At 40.6% G+C, this 20,243-nt stretch overlaps 1 protein-coding gene across 1 annotated transcript in view; it reads left to right on the top strand.

Annotated features, from left to right (window-relative positions):
• hcn4 (hyperpolarization activated cyclic nucleotide-gated potassium channel 4) overlaps positions 1–18,692 on the top strand; it is a 140,672-nt gene extending 121,980 nt beyond the window's left edge. Inside the window, exons 7-8 of the mRNA XM_680986.9 lie at positions 9,875–10,039; positions 17,078–18,692. Coding sequence (XP_686078.4) covers positions 9,875–10,039; positions 17,078–18,474 — 1,562 coding nt within the window. The 3' untranslated portion in view covers positions 18,475–18,692. The remainder of the gene's footprint in view (positions 1–9,874; positions 10,040–17,077) is intronic.
• The last annotated feature ends 1,551 nt before the right edge of the window (positions 18,693–20,243 follow it).

Here is a 20,243-nt window from a genome sequence, read left to right as displayed (position 1 = left end):
ATGAGTGTGATTGTGTGAATGGGAGTCTGTGGGTACATGTGTGTGTGTGTGAGTGTGTTCACGTGTGTGCATGTGTGAGAGAGTGCATGAGAGTGTGCATGTCTTTGTATCCTTGTGTTTAAGCGTAGATGTGCGTGTGTGTTTGTGTCTGTGTGCATGTGTGAGAGAGAGTGTGTGCACGTGCATGCATGTGTGTGTGTATGCATGTCTGTTTGTCCCTGCGTGTGTGTGTATATGCATGCACATACGTGTATGCATGTCTTTGTCTCTGTGTGTGTGTGTGTGTGTGTGTGTGTGTGTGTGTGTGTGTGTGTGTCAGTATTTTGTGTCAGATGGCAGAATGTGTGTGTGCATGCATGCATGTATGTATGTATGTATGTATTTATGTATGCATGTCTTTGTGTCCGTGTGTGTGTGTGTGTGTGTGTGTGTGTGTGTGTGTGTGTGTGTGTGTGTGTGTGTGTGTGTATGTATGTGTGCATGTATGTGTGTGTGTGTCTTTGTCTCCTTGTGTGTGTGTGTGTGTGTGTGTGCTGTGTTCACAGACGTGTAGAATAATCCTCTCTCTGCCTCTCATCACACACACACACACACACACACACTGACACGCTGAGAGTTTTAAACAGCTGAAGTGTTTCACAGGTTCATTTGGCTTATTTGTACAGCTTATTTCCTCATTTTCCTAACTCACTCCTGGTGTTTCCGTCCATTAAAACTGCTGGAATTACACAGAAATGACAGGATATTAGAATTAAGTGTCTAAAGTCTAATGCAGCCCTCGGCTAAACAGTATGTGATGTATGTTCTGGGTAATGTGGCGTATCACACACTAAATCCTACCGGTTATTACAGCAGCTCTGAGTTTGGCATAATTAATTTGAGCCCAAACTCTCTGTTTCATAACGTGATGTCAGATTTATCATTCTTGTAATTCATAATGCTAATCTTCTTTTGATTTGTCTCCATCAAATTAAGAAGAAAAAATAAAAGTAGTAAATGATTATTAACTGTTGAATACAACATTTAATTATTATTGTTATTAAATACATACAGTCAAGCCTGACAATATTCACACGCCTGGCAAAATCTGATTTAAAGTGACTTATTTAACCAGCAAGTTTGTTTTTGACAGTAAATGACCCAGGCCTCTCTTAAAAGATAATAAAGCCATGTACAGGAGGCATCGATGTGGAAAAAAAATAGTTCTCAGCTTTTATTTACATGTGAACAATCATTTTAAAGGACACCTGTTTTACCCCTTTTTTCAGATTTAAGATACGTCTTTTGTGTCTCCAGAATGTGTCTGTAAAGTTTCAGCTCTAAACACTCAGAGTATTTATTATAGCTTTTTGTGAATTGGAAATTTGGGCTGTTTTGACTTTGTAGCTGTTTTTGTTGCCTGTGCCTTTAATGCAAATGAGCTGCTTCCCCCCGCCCACCGTTCACATGTGCGTGTCAGAGCCAAAGAGATCGCTCGCTATTGTTATGGTTGGGTATTGTTTGGGGTCATTTCGATACCAGTGCGAAATCAATACTCAGGGCGGGAGCAAGCTGAACTGCCGCTCCAGGCAAAGGACAGTCACAGGACAGAAACTCAACCCTAAAGTGAAAGTCGCCCTCTCTATTCTGCCACCCTAGACATGGATATAACAGAAGGGGCGGGTGCTGAGGTTAGTGTCGCGATGCCGCCCTAGATGCGGATATAACTGAGAGTGCGAGAGGTGAGGGTAGTGTCGGGGACGCCGCCCTCTCTATTCTGCCGTCTTAGACATGGATATAACTGAGGGGGCGGGTGCTGAGGTTAGTGATGCGAATGCCGCCCTAGACGCGGATATAACTGAGGGGGCGGGTGATGAGGGTAGTATCGGGGACACCGCCCTCTCTATTCTGCCGCCCTAGACACGGATATAACTGAGGGTGCGAGAGGTAAGGGTAGTGTCGGGGACGCCGCCCTCTTTATTCTGCCGTCGTAGACGCGGATATAACTGAGGGGGCGGGTGCTGAGGTTAGTGACGCGAATGCCGTCCTAGATGCGGATATAACTGAGGGGGCGGGTGATGAGGGTAGTGTTGGGGCCACCGCCCTCTCTATTCTGCCGCCCTAGACGCGGATATAACTGAGGGGGCGGGTGGTGAGGGTAGTGTCGGGGATGCCGCCCTCTCTATTCTGCCGTCTTAGACCCGGATATAACTGAGGGTGCGGGTGATGAGGGTAGTGTTGGGGCCACCGCCCTCTCTATTCTGCCGCCCTAGACGCGGATATAACTGAGGGGGCGGGTGGTGAGGGTAGTGTCGGGGATGCCGCCCTCTCTATTCTGCCGTCTTAGACCCGGATATAACTGAGGGTGCGGGTGGTGTGGGTAGTGTCGGGGATGCCGCCCTCTCTATTCTGCCGTCCTAAATGCGGATATAACTGAGGGGGCGGGTGGTGAGGGTAGTGTCGGGGATGCCGCCCTCTCTATTCTGCCGTCTTAGACCTGGATATAACTGAGGGTGCGGGTGATGAGGGTAGTGTTGGGGCCACCGCCCTCTCTATTCTGCCGCCCTAGACGCGGATATAACTGAGGGGGCGGGTGGTGAGGGTAGTGTTGGGGCCACCGCCCTCTCTATTCTGCCGCCCTAGACGCGGATATAACTGAGGGGGCGGGTGGTGAGGGTAGTGTTGGGGATGCCGCCCTCTCTATTCTGCCGTCTTAGACCCGGATATAACTGAGGGTGCGGGTGATGAGGGTAGTGTTGGGGCCACCGCCCTCTCTATTCTGCCGCCCTAGACGCGGATATAACTGAGAGGGCGGGTGGTGAGGGTAGTGTTGGGGGCACCGCCCTCTCTATTCTGCCGCCCTAGACGCGGATATAACTGCCACAAAATGATGGTGGACGACTCTAGAAAAATAATTTTATTTGACAAAATCTTTTAAAAATCAACTTCAATAGAACAATATAATTAAAGTTAAAAATAAACATCTATTCATATTTATTATATATTTGGATTACATTAATATATTTCCTTTGATCATTTGTTGGTTAGCATGAATTGAAGATTTGCATTATGAAATGACATTAGCTCACTATTAACCTGTGGAAAGGCTGTCATCAAAATACTGAACTCCCTCATCTAGGGTTGGGGCTTGTGACTATGTTAACATGGTTATCAGTAATCTAATGATCTGCCTTAATCTGAAAACTAAACGAGTTGAATATGACTTACATGAGCGTGACTGAAAAGTACATTAGCGAACTACACCTCCCTTTCTTCATGTGTTCAATACTATTCCCCTGCATCATTTTAATATGCATAACTTGATTTGTAAACTAATCAGATTAGTTTTCTTTTCATATGTGGATTTCTTTGGTTGCTATCAACATCCGGTGAAAATTTCAAGTCGCAGCACCTTTAGAAATATGCGTTCTGAGAAAAAGTGATGATGTGTTCAATACTTATTTATTGATACTGTATTTAATACTGAGAAGCACCTGACATACATTACAGGAACATTAGACTGGAAGTGCACTTTCTTATTTCTAAGTGTAAACATCAGATACTAATAGCACACTCGAATAAAACGATTTTCATAAGGGGCTGAAAGCAACATGTAAACATTGTGGTACTTGAGTAGTGATTGGCCATTTTCAGATTATGTTCACATTTTCCGGCCTGTGTGTGTTCTAAACTCAAATGTACATGAGTGATGTTCCAGAGCAGATCCACTTAGTGTTGAATGACAAAAATACAGTCCTAACACACAGTTTACATAATCCTGACACACACACACACACACATGCATCATCATCATGGTAAACAATCCCAGTTTTCCATCAGATAAGTCCTCAGACGGATTTCCTGCTGGACTTGATGTGTTTTTATTTTGATGAGTCAGTCCGAGAGGCTGTAGAGATCAGATCTGCTGAACGCATCACGCTAATGGAAACGCTGCCATGAGCTAAACTCAGGTCAGAGCCAGATCACCGAATTATTCTGGAACAAATCCAGTGTCAGATTCTGCGTGTGTCCGGCCGACATTTCATTACAAACATCTCCTTCAGCTCTGGCACAGCAGATATTAATAACAACCAGTCGGTGCTGTATGAGAATCATTGGCCACGACACTTTTAAATGCATCTAAAGGTGGTTATAAATGTTTGTTTGAATGTTTGCAAACGATCTGAACACTAACAAAATATAGAATGATTAGAGATTATATTACAGATTAAAAAACATTCATTCATTCATTCATTTTATTTTGGGCTTAGTCCCTCTATAAATCAGGGGTCACCACAGCGGAATGAACCGCCAGCTTATCCAGCATATACTTTACACAGCGCATGCCCTTCCAGCTGCAACCCATCACTGGGAAACACCCATACACTCATTCACACACTCATACACTACGAACAATTTAGCTTACCCAATTCCCCTATACCACATGTGTCTGGACTGTGGAAACCGGAGCACTGGAGGAAACCCACGCCAACATGAGGAGAACATGCAAACTAAACACAGAAACGCCAACTGACCTGGCCGAGGCTCGAACCAGCGATCTTCTTACTGTGAGGCGATCGCGCTACACACTGTGCCTCCGTGATGCCCAATTATAAAACATATATATATATATATATTTATTTTCCCTGTTTAACATAGCATTTTTCTATTAGATTCTCTGTCCCTACACACCTTATCATTCGCTCAGGTCAGCCGATCAGCTCCTCCTGAGTGTGCCCAGGACCAGTCTAAAGCTCAGAGGGGATCGGGCTTTTGCTGTGGCTGCACCAAAATTGTGAAATGAGCCGCCGTTGTACATCAGACAAGCCTCTTCCATCACTGTTTTTAAATCTCTTCTTAAAACCCACCTGTTCAATTTGGCTTTTAGCACAGCTTGAGATGTTGACATTTAATGTTTACTTATTTGTATTTTAAAGTTTGTTTTACTCTTTGTTGTCAGCACTTTGGTCAACTGTGTTGTTTTAAAGTGGTTTATACATAAATTGGATTGAATCGAATTTTTCTGAGCAAGTCAAAATGAAAGTCTAAGAAATGAAAAAAGAAAAGAAAACGACGCTTGAAACAGACACTAGGGATTGAGTTTACTGATATTTTCTGTCAAAAAGCTCTTGTAAATCATATCATAAATCATTTGATGTCATATTAAAAGACGTAAAGGATCATGGTTTGGCCCTAAAATACAAATTAATCGTCTTGTGAAATCTTTATATTTATCTATATACAGCTGAAGTCAGAATTATTCGCCCCCTTTGAATTTATTTATTTTTTTTACATTTCCCAAATGATGTTGAACAGATTCAGGAAATGTTCACAGTATGTCTGATAATATTTTTTCTTCTGGAGAAAGTCTTATTTGCTTTTTTAAGGCTAGAATAAAAGCAGTTTTTAATTTTTAAACACCATTTTAAGGGCAATATTATTCGCCCCTTTAAGCTATATATTTTCGATAGTCTTCAGAACAAACCATCATTATACAATAACTTGCCTAATTACCCTAACCTGCCTAGTTAACCCTAATTAACCTAGTTAAGCCTTTAAATGTCACTTTAAGCTGTATAGAAGAATATCTAGTCTAATATTATTTACTGTCATCATGACAAAGAGAAAATAAATCAGTTATTAGAGATGAGTTATTAAAACTATTATGATCAGAAATGTTGAAGAAATCTGCTCTCCGTTAAACAGAAATTGGGGAAAAAATAATAATAATTCAGGAGGGCTAATGATTCTGACTTCAACTGTATATCTTTATATTTGACAGTAAGAGGTAGGGCTGAACAATATATCATTTGAGTGTTGATATCACAATGTGTGTATCGCCAATTCACATTGCAGGATTCGATTATTTTTTAAAGATTTAAATATATTATTAACATTATGTTTACATTTTTACATTTATTTTACATTTGATTGTTTAATTTCGGTATACTTGAATACTGTTAGACTCCCCAGAAATCTACAAACCAGTGTTTGTTTATTTATTTTTGCTTGTAATTTATGCAGAGCCACTGCATAGGAAAAATCCTGATCATCCCAGCCCATCTAAATAAAGGAAATATTTCCCAATAGAGCTAATTATATAAGATTAGTTATAAATAATAGTAATAATAATTCATATAAATAATAACAATAATGAATAATGCAATGCATATGGTTACAGAATATATTTGTAATATTCTTTATATTCTTTATAACTGAATATAAAGACTTTTCTTGCATTTAATATGCATTGCACACATATTCATTCACTTTGTAAATCAATTAAAAAGCAGACCTCACATCTATGAACCTAATGGTTTGTTAATAAACAGAATTATTAGGACAGTACATTTATTACAGTATTTATTAATATTTGTTAATGTAAGTAGTTTTAGTAAAAAAATAATAAAGTAATTCTTTGTTTGATTGTGTTAACTCTCAGTGCATTGACTATTGTTAACAAGTCCAACTTTGGATTTTAATCATGCATAATAATAATGATAATAATAATAATAAAATAATAAGTCATAATAATAATAATAATAAGTCATAATAATAGTAAGGCATAATAATAATTATTATTATTAATAATAATAATAAGTCATAATAATAATGATAATAATAATAAGTCATAATAATAATAATAAGTCATAATAATAATAAGTCATAATAATAAGTCATAATAAGTTATAATAATAGTAAGTCATAATAATAATAATTAATTATAATAATAATAATAATAATAAGTCATAATAATAATAATAATAATAATAATAATAATAATAATATGTCATAATAATAATAATAAGTAATAATAATAATTATTATTATTATAAGTCATATTAAATAAGCCATAATAATAAGTCATAATAATAATAAGTCATAATAATAATAAGTCATAATAATAGTAAGTCATAATAATAATAATTAATAATAATAATAATTAATAATAATAAGTCATAATAATAATAATAAGTCATAATAATAATTCATAATAAGTCATAATAATAATTAATAATAATAATAATAATAAGTCATAATAATAATAATAATAATAGTAATAATACGTAATAATAATAATTATAATAAGTCATACTAATAATAATTATTATTATTATAAGTCATATTAAATAAGCCATAATAATAAGTCATAATAATAATAATAATAATAATAATAAGTCATAATAATAATAAGGCATAATAATAATAATCAGTTATAAATAATATTAATAATAGTGATAATTAATATAAATAATAACATTAATGAATAATGCAACACATAATAATAATAATTTTAGGCATAATCATTTTATAAGGCATTAGAAAATGTTGAACTATGATTAAAATATGCTGTATTTTTAAAATAATTTATTTTCATAGTAAATTATCATATTAATATGTACATTAACTAATGCAGTCTTACTATAAAGTCTGACCCTTTCACCCATATTTATACAGAATATATTTGCACAGAAATTATTTAAAATTTTAACACTTTACTTGCATTAAATATGCATTGCACACACATAATTTACTTTCAACTAAAAAAGCAGCCTCTCATCTATGAAATGCTTTAATAAACAGAGTTATTAGCGCCAACATTAAAAGTCTAATTCTGTCTTTCTGTGAGTCACTCCACAATCTTGCATGAAAAGAAAGGCGAGGCGGCGTCTGTAAATTGATTTCTTCTGCCGTCCCTAATATTGACGTTTGGCACTTAGGAGGCAGAGGGGATTGTGGGTATCGGTTGAACGGCCAGCGCTCTGCTCTTCTCTGGAGGGCAGCAGAGGGCAGTGTTTCCAGCTCTGGAGCCTGATAAACGGGCCGTAATTCTTCTGATCTGCCGTGACATATGAGTTCTGCCAGTCCTCTAAGCTCTGAGTGGCATTTAGTGCTGCAGATGTGGATTACAGGACAGTTTTAATCCAAAAAAAGGGGGAAGGAGAGCTGGTTTGGAGCTTGTTTTTAGTTTTTTTTCTGTGATAGAAAGCCACCTCTGGATGTGTTTAGACAGAGCATGTGATGTGAAGTGCGTGTTTTTGTAATCTCACAGGGTTTGTGGGGTTGCTGGAAGCACAGCATCATTTTTGGCAGGATTTGATGGGTTTTCTTTATGGTGTTGTTCAGATTTAGTTTAGTTTGTTTCTACTGTCATAGTATTGTCCTATCATTACAGCAAATCCAGTGCAACAATTTACTGATAATAACTTGATCTTTTAGAATTTTACTCTAATTTAATACAGTATTAGTATTTTGAAGGGGGGCGATATGTACTAAAGGCATTGAAAATGCACTTAAGCCTAATCATTTGTGTTTAGAACCTAAAAGAAAATGTATCTGTACACTATGAAGCTGGGAAGTGCTAATACTTTAAAGTAGAGACCTGCACGTACTGCTTCCGCAAGGTTCAGTCCCATTTCCACCTGCTCTTGCATATATTCCATTACCTGTTAGAAATCTGAGAGAAAATACGATTGTGGATAAAAATAAGAATTATACAGCCTTCCTTTGCCTTTCCTTTACCTCTCTTGCACAATATCCTTCACAACACTGCGTCTGCTTACTGCACAGGCTGCAAAACAACCCTCCCGCCCTCCCCTTTCCATGTAATGTAATGATTGTGAGGGCGCAGGTGAGACGTAATTTTTTAAGAGACACTTAAACACATCAGAATCACAATCAGACAGAGCTTTATTGCCAGGTATGTTCGCACCTACGAGGAATTTGTTTTGGTGACTGAGCTTCTACAGCACAGGTGTCAAACTAATTGAGTCCTTCAGGCTTGTTTGAAACCTACAGGTAAGAGTGTTGGAGCAGGGTTGGAACTAAACTGTGCAGGGCTTCAGACCTCCAGGAATTGAGTTTGACACCCCTGTTCTACAGTGTAACAGAATTACAGAGACAGGACAATAAACAGATAATAAATATATAAAAAAGCAGCATGTAGTGAATGCAAATATACAGATAGACAAGTGTATGTAGAGCTGTATTACTATAGACATGTTATATGTGCAGCTGTTATGTGCATATTGGCATGTAAAGTGTGTTGTTAAATAAGTGTATATGTTTATAAAAGTGTACAGCAAGTAGTGATGTTGGTTCCACAGTTATTATTATCAAGTGTTCATGAGATGGATTGCCTAAGGGAGGAAACTGCTTCAGTGTTGGGCTGTTCTGGTGCGCAGTGCTCTGTAGCCTCGACCAGAAGGTAAAAGTTCAACGAGGCAGTGTGCTGGGTGAGAGGGGTCCAGAGTGATTCTGGCAGCCCTTCTGCTCGCTCTGGATAAGTGCAGTTCTTGGCGAGTAGGGAGGGTTGTAGCAGTGATTCGCTCAGCAGTCCGAACTATTCGACATAGTCTTTGGAGGTCGGATTTGGTAGCTGAGCTAAACCAGAAAGTTATTGATGTGCAGATGACTGATTCAATGATGGAGCTGGAGAACTGTTTCAGCAGCTCCTTTGGGAGGTTGAATTTCCTCAGCTGACGTAAAAAGTACAGCCTCTGTCGAGCTTTTTTAAAAAAGGAGTCAATGTGAGAGTCCCATTTCAGATCCTGAGAGATGGTGGTGCCCAGGAACCTGAATGACTCCACTGCTGCCACAACGCTGTCCATGTGTGCTGCGTATGCAACGGGTTGCAAAGTGAAATGAATATACTTTGATTAAACGCTTTGTAATTGAATGTTTCATGAGATTATTTAAATTGTTTGTGATCATTTTGCATTTAAATTATGAATTTTGAAGGACTTTTTGTTGATTTTGCGTTGGATTCAGTTATCGCAAAATTGTGCTAACTAGTGGCTCTGAGAAGGGCATTTGGCCGGATCCTGCTTCAGAATGTGCATTAGCCTGATGTTCATGAACACTGATGTGTGCACTGATGTCTCCTCTTGTTCAGAGATCTGTCTGCTGACGCGGGGTAGACGCACAGCCAGTGTCAGGGCCGACACATACTGCCGTCTGTACTCTCTGTCAGTGGACAACTTCAACGAGGTGCTGGAGGAGTATCCCATGATGAGGAGAGCGTTTGAGACTGTTGCCCTCGACCGGCTCGACCGCATCGGTAAGACACTCAAAACTTTTTATTTTGAGCTTCTAACTCTGATTTTCAGGATGTTAACTTGCGTTTTTAAGAAAAGAAAAGTACAGTTGTGCATTTATTTGCCTGAAATATGAGACACAATCTGTTTTTATTGCAATAAATGACTTTTTAATACACGGTAGACTCAGTGTTCCTCCTAATACTGTGTTCATACACCTACTGATGTCTTTTCCAGTACAAATACCAAAGCATTCCTAAATCAAGGCGCATATAAATACACACAAGTTTCATTCAAGAAACCTTTACATTGTCGTTACAGTGTATTTGTCCATCGTGCACAGCTGAAATTGAAGCGAAACTAACTGTGTGTGTGATGTCTCAGACTGCAGTGTAATTTCTCTGTCAGCGTCTTGACTTTCCTCCTTATTGAGTCCGTCAGTCTGCTCTCGCTGCGCTGCTGTTTACGCCATGCACACTGTTTATTTTGCTCAGTAGGAGAGCACACGCTCTGTCCGTCACAGTAAACATCCAGCTCCGCCAGCCCACTCACCACGGCAAAAACAACACACACGTTTTACAGCAGAGCCCTCTGAGCCTCGTTCAACACAATATACTGCACGTGGACACTGGGAGTTGTGTGTGTAAAACAGAACTTTTCTCCAGATCCACAAATGCTTCATAAGTCGAGATTAAGTTTCTAAATGTTTATTGGTGCTTGTTATAAATGATGAATCTCTGCACTTCGTTATTTTGTAAAAATTTATTTGCTCTCATTATCTTTTATCAACTATCATCACCCTCCCTCCCCCTCCAAATGACTTTCCTTCACTTCTCGTCACATGGAATGCTTTTGGGGGGGCGGGGCTATCAGTAATTTAGGGCAGTTGTCAGTCATTTTGGGCACGAGTCAGTTTTTCAGGGCTGGGCTGTCAGCCATTTAGGCAGGGCTATCAGTCATTTAGGGTACAACTATTAATCCTATAATGTGTGGTCATTTAGGACGGGACTATCGGTCCTTTAAGGTGGGTTATCAATCATTTAGGGCGGGGCTATTAGTCTTTTTGGGTGAGTCTAAAAGTCAATTAGGGTGGGACAATCAGTCCTTTAAGGTGGGGTTATCAGTCCTTTGGGGTGGGTCTATCAGTCATTTTGGGCGGGACTATCAGTCCTTTAGGGCGGGACTATCAGTCCTTTAAGGTAGGATTATAAGTCCTTTAGGGAGGGACTATCAATCATTTAAGGCGGGACTATCAGTCCTTTAAGGTAGGATTATAAGTCCTTTAGGGAGGGACTATCAATCATTTAGGGTGGGTCTATCAGTCCTTTAAGGTAGGATTATAAGTCCTTTAGGGTGGAGCTATCAATCCTTTAAGGCGGGACTATCAGTCCTTTAAGGCAGGATTATAAGTGCTTTAGGGCGGGACTTTCAGTCCTTTAGGGTGGTTCTATCAGTCCTTTAGGGCGGGACTATCAGTCCTTTAGGGCGGGACTATCAGTCCTATAAGGCAGGATTATAAGTCCTTTAGGGTGGTTCTATCAGTCCTTTAGGGCGGGACTATCAGTCCTTTAGGGCGGGACTATCAGTCCTTTAGGGCGGGACTATCAGTCCTTTAAGGTAGGATTATAAGTCCTTTAGGCAGGGACTATCAATCATTTAGGGTGGGTCTATCAGTCCTTTAAGGTAGGATTATAAGTCCTTTAGGGTGGAGCTATCAGTCCTTTAAGGCGGGACTATCAGTCCTTTAAGGCAGGATTATAAGTGCTTTAGGGCGGGACTTTCAGTCCTTTAGGGTGGTTCTATCAGTCCTTTAGGGCGGGACTATCAGTCCTTTAAGGCGGGACTATCAGTCCTATAAGGCAGGATTATAAGTCCTTTAGGGTGGTTCTATCAGTCCTTTAGGGCGGGACTATCAGTCCTTTAGGGCGGGACTATCAGTCCTATAAGGCAGGATTATAAGTCCTTTAGGGCGGGACTATCAGTCCTTTAGGGCGGGACTATCAGTCCTTTAGGGCGGGACTATCAGTCCTATAAGGCAGGATAATAAGTCCTTTAGGGCGGGACTATCAGTCCTTTAGGGCGGGACTATCAGTCCTATAAGGCAGGATTATAAGTCCTTTAGGGTGGGACTATCAGTCCTTTAGGGTGGGACTATCAGTCCTTTAGGGCGGGACTATCAATCCTTTAAGGCAGGATTATAAGTCCTTTAAGGCGGGACTATCAGTCATTTAGGGCGGGTCTATCAGTCCTTTAGGGCGGGTCTATCAGTAATTTAGGACAGGACTATCAGTCCTATAAGGCAGGATTATCAGTCATTTAGTGTGGGACTATCAGTCATTTAGTGCAGGACTGTCAGTCCTTAAAGGCAGGATTATCAGTCATTTAGGGTGGGACTATCAGTCCTTTAGGGTGAGTCTATCAGTCATTTAGTGCAGGACTGTCAGTCCTTAAAGGCAGGATTATCAGTCCTTTAGGGTGATTCTATCAATCATTTAGGGCGGGAATATCAATCCTTTAAGGCAGGGCTATCGGTCATTAATGATGGGGTTATCAGTGATTTAGGGCAGTACTATCAGTCCTTTAAGGTGGGTTTATCAGTCATTTAGGGCAGGTCTATCAGTCATTTAGGGTAGAGCTATCAGACCTTTAAGGCGGGCTTATTAGTCATCTAGGACGGGTCCATCAGTCGTTAAAAGCGTGCATATCAGTCCTTTAGGGTGGACTATCAGTGCCTGTGTCATTTCTTCCCTCCATTGGTTCTTACCCTTAATGGTCTCCCAATCATCCCCATCCTCCAAACTGGCTCTATCACTGTCTCTCCACTCCACCAATAGCTGGTGTGTGGTGAAGCACTGGCGCTGCTGTCCTGTGGCTGCCATCGCATCATCCAAGTGGAGCTGCACACTGGTGGCGGTGTGGAGAGACCCCCTCATGATTGTAAAGCACTTTGGGTGTAGATAAATGCGCGATATAAATACACATTACATTACAATAATCTGTACGCCAGAACAGCTTTGCAAATATTTTACACACCAAATGTTTTCTGCTCTTGTTTCATGATCGAGGCCTTCAGTATCAAACAAACCTCACATCTTACACCTCCAAAACTTTCATCTATCCTTCAGTGTAAAACTCTCTTTGTTTTCGAACACAATAACTCTTATCATGTCACAGTGTTCAGCCTACGCTGCTCGCAGTCCCTCATAATGCGCACAACGCAATTAATTACAGATGGAGCAGATCTGCATCTGTGCTGAAATGAATTGAGGTTCACACAGGTTGCTGGTGTCCCTGCGGTGCAGCGCTGCTTAATCATTCCTCCTCCTATCAGAAAATAGCTCAAACTCTAATCCAATCTGTAGTTTTAGCAGTTTCAGAGCAGATTATTGTGATGGAAAATGAGAATTATTGAATTAGTATTATTACAGAGTTGACTCGGGCAGTGTGCATAGCGACAGTCCTGAAAAGCTGAGGACTAACTGTTAACTCTGAACATAACAGTTGCCTTTGTTTACTGTTTAGTAAATTTCTTGATTTTTCTCTCAGAGGTATAAAATAATTAAAATGCTGAAACTATAAATGGGCGGCACGGTGGCGCAGTGGTTAGTACTGTGGCTTCACAGCAAGAAGGTTGCTTGTTCAAGTCCTGGCTGGGTCAGTTGGCCTTTTTGTGTGGAGTTTGCATGTCCTCCCCGTGTTTGTGTGAAGGTTTCCCCCACAGTCCAAACACATGCGATATAGGGGAATTGATTAACTAAATTGGCCGTAGTGTATGAATGTGTGTGTGTGAATGAGATTGTGGGTGTTTTCCAGTGTTGGGTTACGGTTGGAATGACATTCGCTGTGTAAAACATGCTGGAATAGTTAGCGGTTCATTCTGCTGTGGCAACCATTGATGAATAATGGGACTAAGCCGAAGGGAAATGAATGAATGAATGAATGAAAACTATGAATGTACATGTACATGTCTACATAATCAAGTATTACAGTGATAATAAAATAATTCAAATGATAAATATAGAAATTCATAGCAGTATGTCTACATAAAAATACATCATAGAAATGTTGTAAAAGATTATTCTAAACAATGAAATGTGTACATTTTATGTACTTATAAATAATATTGTTTATTAGTTTTAATTAAAATGTTCATTTTATTTAATTTTATATTCATTCATTCATTTTCTTTCGGCTTAATCCCTTTATTAATCAGGGATCGCCACAGCAGAATGAACTGCCAACTATTCCAGCATGTGTTTTACACTGCGGATGCCCTTCCACCTGCAACCCAGCACTGGGAAACACCCATGCACTCTCGCATGCACACACAGATACACTACAGTCAATTTAGTTCATCAATTCCCCTATAGCGCATGTGTTTGAACTGTGGGGGAAACCGGAGCACCCGGAGGAAACATGGGGAGAACATGCAAACTCCACACAGAAATGACAACTGACCCAGCCGGGACTCGAACCATCCACCTTCTTGCTGTGAGGCCACAGTGCTAACCATTAAGCCACGGTGCCGCCCTCCATATTATAATCTACGCTATAGAATATTTATCATTGGTTCAACAATAACATTTCTACCAAATTTACTATAAAAATATTGCTGTTTAAATATTTAAGTTGTTTAAAAGTGAATATAAATGTCTGAAAACGTGGAACTTTTTATTCTCATTTTAAGCAGCAGTTCTCTAAATGTAGAAATATCATAAATAAAATATTTAAAATATTTTGGGTAAAAATGTAAACGCAAATCAACTGAGAAGTTGTCCCTGAGATTCAAAATTTATGTAATTAAATATTGTGCACAGCTACAGAATGAATTAAATTATATTTTAATGCTATTCTCTCTATTACTGTATGGTCAGAAAATCTAAATGTTGACCTGGGCTCCGCGGGGGCTCAGTGTGATTACTGTAGTAAATGATAGCATGACATTACCAAACATAGCAAAGTGCCCTCTGCTCATCCAAGCTCTCTGTCTCGTGGTTAAATCAGTCCTGAGTGAAGTAGAGGTCAAGATTCCTGTACTGTGTGTTATCTGGAGCTGCTATTTCTATGGACTCTTTACAGAGGGATTGTTTAATGGTATTCATCACCCTAATTCCCTGAAAGTTTTTAATATGAATTCTTTTATATTATTTCCCTAATTTCTGTTTTTTTTTCTCAGCACATTTCTGATCATAATAGTTTTAATAACTCATCTCTGATAACTGATTTCTTTTCTCTTTGCTATGATGACAGCACAATATTAGACTAGATATTCTTCAAGACACTAGTGTTCAGCTTAAAGTAACATTTAAAGGTTCGTTAGGGTAAAGTTAGGGTAATTAGGCAAGTCATTGTATAACACAGTGGTTCTCAAAGTGGGGGTCGGGACCCCCCGAGGGGTCGCGGGGCAATGAAGGGGGGGTCGCCTGGTGATTTCCAAAAATCTATTTATTTTTATTAAACCATAAGATTTAACATATTTTATCCATAACTAAACTGAAAATAAAAATAGTCGTTTATAGTGACTATATACTATATAGTTACTATAGTAGCTTATAGTTACTAGTTCTATTGGATTGCGACCCCTGGGGTAATTACAGTATATTAAAGGCAGCAATAGCGTCAGATGCATTTTGATTTTATAACATCAGGTTATACTTTCTGGCACATTTAAAGCACTGACACAAATTTAATTGGTGTGTCTGCATCATTGCATGCAAGGTTTCTGTATTCATAACCACCTCAGAGGATATTGGGGGTCGCGAGTCACTGGCATTGTTATTTTGGGGGTCGCGGGCTGAAAAGTTTGGGAACCCCTGGTATAACAGTGGTTTGATCTGTAGACAATCCAAAACAGATATTGCTTAAGGGGGCTAATAATATTGACCTTAAAATGCTTAATATAATTTTTTCATTAATTTAATAATAAATTAATTAAGAACTGCTTTTATTCTAGCCGAAATAAAACAAATAAGACTTTCTCCAGAAGAACAAATATTAGAGGAAACACTGTAAAAAAAAATTCCTCGCTCTGTTAAACATCATTTGAGGAATATTTGAAAAAGAAAACCAAATCAGAGGAGGGCGAATCATTTCGACTGTGTATTGCTATATGAATATAATTCAACTAGATGATTTCAATAGTTCGGGCGACACGGTGGCTCAGTGGTTAGCACTGTCGCCTCACAGCAAGAAGGTCGCCGGTTCGAGTCCCGCTTGAGTCAGTTGGCGTTTCTGTGTGGAGTTTGCATGTTCTCCCCATGTTGGTGTTTGCATGTTCCTCCAGGTGCTCCAGTTTCTCTCACAGTCCAAACACATGCGCTATGGGGGAATTGAATAAACTAAATTGGCCATTGTGTATTAGTGTGAATGAGTGTGTGAGGATGTTTCCCAGTACTGGGTTGCAGCTGGAAGGGCATCCGCTGTGTAAAACATATGCTGGATAAGTTGGCATGGAACACAGAATTCTACACATTACAGAATTGGTATCAGATGGTAACTCCATGCTACTTTAATATTTTAATTCCACTAATAAATGATTACCTCATTCATATCCAATAGAATAGACCCGATCCACATTTGCTTGTTTCTCCACAGCAGAAAGGTTCATAGTTGAAAAACTCGGAGCGCAGTGAATGGGAGAGCACAACAAATCATTTATGCAGTCCTAATTGCTGAAATAATAGCAGAAAAACTCCAGGATGGTGTTATCAAGACTTTCAGAAGGAGGAAAACAATAGCGTGAGACTGATAACGGCAGCCAGAAGAGAGAATCATGTCAGATTCACTGTCCTGCACCCCCAATACACACTGCATTACACACACCTCACATCACCTCATTCGCTTTGTGTAATTTGATGCAAAGATGATGCATAAATACATTTAAATGTTCATACGTTATCTTTTAAATCAAAATATTAAAAAAATTAAAGGATTTAAAATTATGATGAGTGTTAACCGCTTCATAACAATGAAAACCTGCATACAGAGTTACTATAAAAACCATGAAGTGCACAAAGTGTTCTGCTCACTACAAATCAGTTCTTCCCTTTGTCTTCCCACAGGAAAGAAGAACTCAATTCTCCAGCACAAAGTCCAGCACGACTTGAATTCAGGAGTGCTGAACTACCAGGAAAGTGAGATCATCCAGCAGATCGTGCAGCATGATCGGGACATGGCCCACTGTGCAAACCTGCTGCAGAGTCCGTCTCCGCCTGCCCCTCCGTCCCCGACTCCGGTCATCTGGGCTCCACTGATCCAGGCTCCTCTACAAGCCGCTGCAGCCACCACATCGGTCGCTATTGCACTAACACACCACCCACATCTACCCGCCACGCTCTTCCGACCTCCCGTTTCCCTGCTCGGATCCAGAAACGAGCCTCCCAGCAGACTCAAGAGATTTCAGACGGTTGCACCAAGAACAGGATCAACCACTGACTCTCCATCCACCTCCCCATCAAAGCTTCATTCAGGAGTGGATACTCCTCTTCTAGCATCCCTTCATACTCAACACTCATCAGTCACCATCACTCCCAGTGCTACCACCAATCAACCAGTGTCATTCAGAAGCTTCAGTTCTCCATCAGCATCTCCGACGTTAAGCACGGCGCAGCTTCATCCACAACCGAGACAAAAACAGCCGAGCACGCCCCCTCTATCAGCACGCCTGCAAGCAGCAGGAGCACATCCGCCCGGCATCCTCACTACAGCCTCATCAAACACTAGTGCACTTTCAGCAGGACTATCCACTCATTCCCCTACTCACAGTTATCCTCCACCAAAACACCCTCAAACGGGCTCCCTACAGTTCGCATCCGGAGGAGGGAAGAGTGGGTTAACCCTGTTTCACAGTCCGCCACCCGGATCTCCAATCTCCATCCATTCCCAAGCCCCCGAGAGCTCCACGTCATCCCAGACGCAGCCCTCTTTTTCCAGTTACCTTGCTTTGGAAAGGTCAGCGCTGGCCTCGATCGCTCAGTACGGCTCAGCGAACGCCTCGCCGAGCTACACGCCTTTAGCCCTCAGCCCGACTGTTCAGAGTCCTGTCACAGGGAGAACTTTCCAGTACAGTGACCCATCCAGCGCCGCTGGCTCCCACACGTCCCTGCTCCTCCCGCAGTCCTCCTGTCCAGGCCAGCTCCCGGGTCACCACTCCTCCGGGACGGACTCTCCTCTGGGCCGCTTTTATGAGGATTTAAACATACTGTCCAGCTCGCACCCGTCTCTCGGCGTTGAGGGAGCGGGTCAGTCTTCCCCTGGTTATTTATCACCGTATTTATCACCGACACTAACGCCCAAACCCTGTAGCTCGGTTTCAGGGCACATGTCGAGCCCCGTACAGACTTCTCCAGGCCCTCGAGGTCAGGCTCTTTCAGTAGGGACGTCCCCCGCACTTTCTCTCCCGCGCACCTCAGATGGAGATCTAGAACCGCTGAGATCCAAACTCCCCTCCAATTTGTGAGGCAAATTCACACCCTCCTAACGCACCAACAGCGATCTTCCTCCGTGTGACCTTTTCTTTGGTTTTCTCTGTATGGGCACTGTGTTTTAATCGTTTAAATATCTAAATATTACTGTGATTTTTTAAGAAGGTAAGAACTAACCAGTTATCTTAGAGCTCTAGATTTCTCTCTTCGGTTTTTGCTTTGTTATTCTCCATGAATATATATATATATATATATCTATATGGAATTATATATTTAAATATATGTTAATCAGTCTATAGGAGGGTGTGAGATGCTACGTATATAGAGACCTAAAGGACGTTTCTTTATTTTTTATCAATGCCAAATTGATTGGTAAGGGGTTATTAATATCGACACGGACAGAAAGACTCTTTTGCAGGACCCTATGCACACATGCCTGCATATGAAACTACTTTCTGCCGGATCCAAAACGCTTTTTAGTCGGCCCTAATGAGGATCGCATATTGCTGATCTGTAATCTAAGGGTTGTATTTAAGGAATTGAACCTGTTTGTTCATCCTATAAACATTTGGGATCTTCCGAGGTGGAGAGGAGAACGTAGGAAAACCAAAAAAATCCACGTTCCCTTTAGGGTTCCTTTGCTTTTGTTCTTCAGCCACACTGTAGTAATATCAGCGGGCATTGAGTGGACGTTACAGGAGAGCGTTTGAGAAACGTCCCAACTAAATCACAATTCACTTGTGTCTTCCAGGATCATACAGTAGTGTAGCCCTGCAGAGTGTGTGTGTGTGTGTGTGCGTGTGAGTTTTCGGTGGTTTATGGAGACGCAGATTTTATAATGAATATGACCAGGGTGTCACGGTGGCGCAGTGGGTAGCACGCACGATCACCTCACAGCAAGAAGGTCACTGGTTCAAGCCTCAGCTGGGTCAATTGGGTAAGCTAAATTGTCCGTAGTGTATGAGTGTAAATGAGAGTGTATGGGTGTTTCCCAGTGATGGGTTGCAGTTGAAAGGGCATCTGCTGCCTAAACATATGCTAGATAAGTTGGCGGTTCATTCCGCTGTGGCGGCCGCTGATTAATAAGAAAAGAAAATGAATAGATATGACCTAGATATTACAATGTTTAGGTGGTTTATGAGGACATGCATGTCCTCATAATTCAAAACCATTTAAAATCATAATTAACTGGGTCTTCGTTCATTGTCATTCAGCTTAGTCTATTTATTCATCAGGGTCACCACAGTGGAATGAACCGCCAACTATTCCAGCATATGTTTTACGCAGCGGATGGCCTTCCAGCTGCAATCCGTTACTGGGAAACACCCATACACACTTATTCACACACACTCATACACAACGGGCAATTTAGTTCACCAGTTCCCCTATAGCACATGTGTTTGGACTGTGGAGGAAACCCACGCCAACACAGGCAGAACTCCAGACAGAAATGCCAACTGAGCCAGGCAGGACTCGAACCAGCAACCTTCTTGCTGTGAGGCGACAGTGCCACTGAGCCACCATGTCACACTTAATCTTTTCACATGAAATAAAATCGCCCGGGTTTCCTGTGATGGTTGGGTTATTGAATAGAGCCATATGGCACAAAACACTTGTTATATAAAATACATTATGTCTCTGAAGAGTCCTCATAAACTACCAAAACCAACCTGTGTGTGTGTGTGTGCGTGTGTGTGTGTGTTACTGCTTGATGCTAGTGGCAATCAAGTTTGACTCAGCAGGAATAGTTTTGCCTTTTCACTGCAGCAGAGAACAAATGGAGAACTTCCATGAAGCATTTCTC

Source organism: Danio rerio, chromosome 18 (genome assembly GCF_049306965.1).
Source record: "Danio rerio strain Tuebingen ecotype United States chromosome 18, GRCz12tu, whole genome shotgun sequence".
NCBI lineage: Eukaryota > Metazoa > Chordata > Actinopteri > Cypriniformes > Danionidae > Danio > Danio rerio.
The sequence above is the reverse complement of the archived record's forward strand: the minus strand, read 5'-3'. Positions and strand labels throughout refer to the sequence as shown.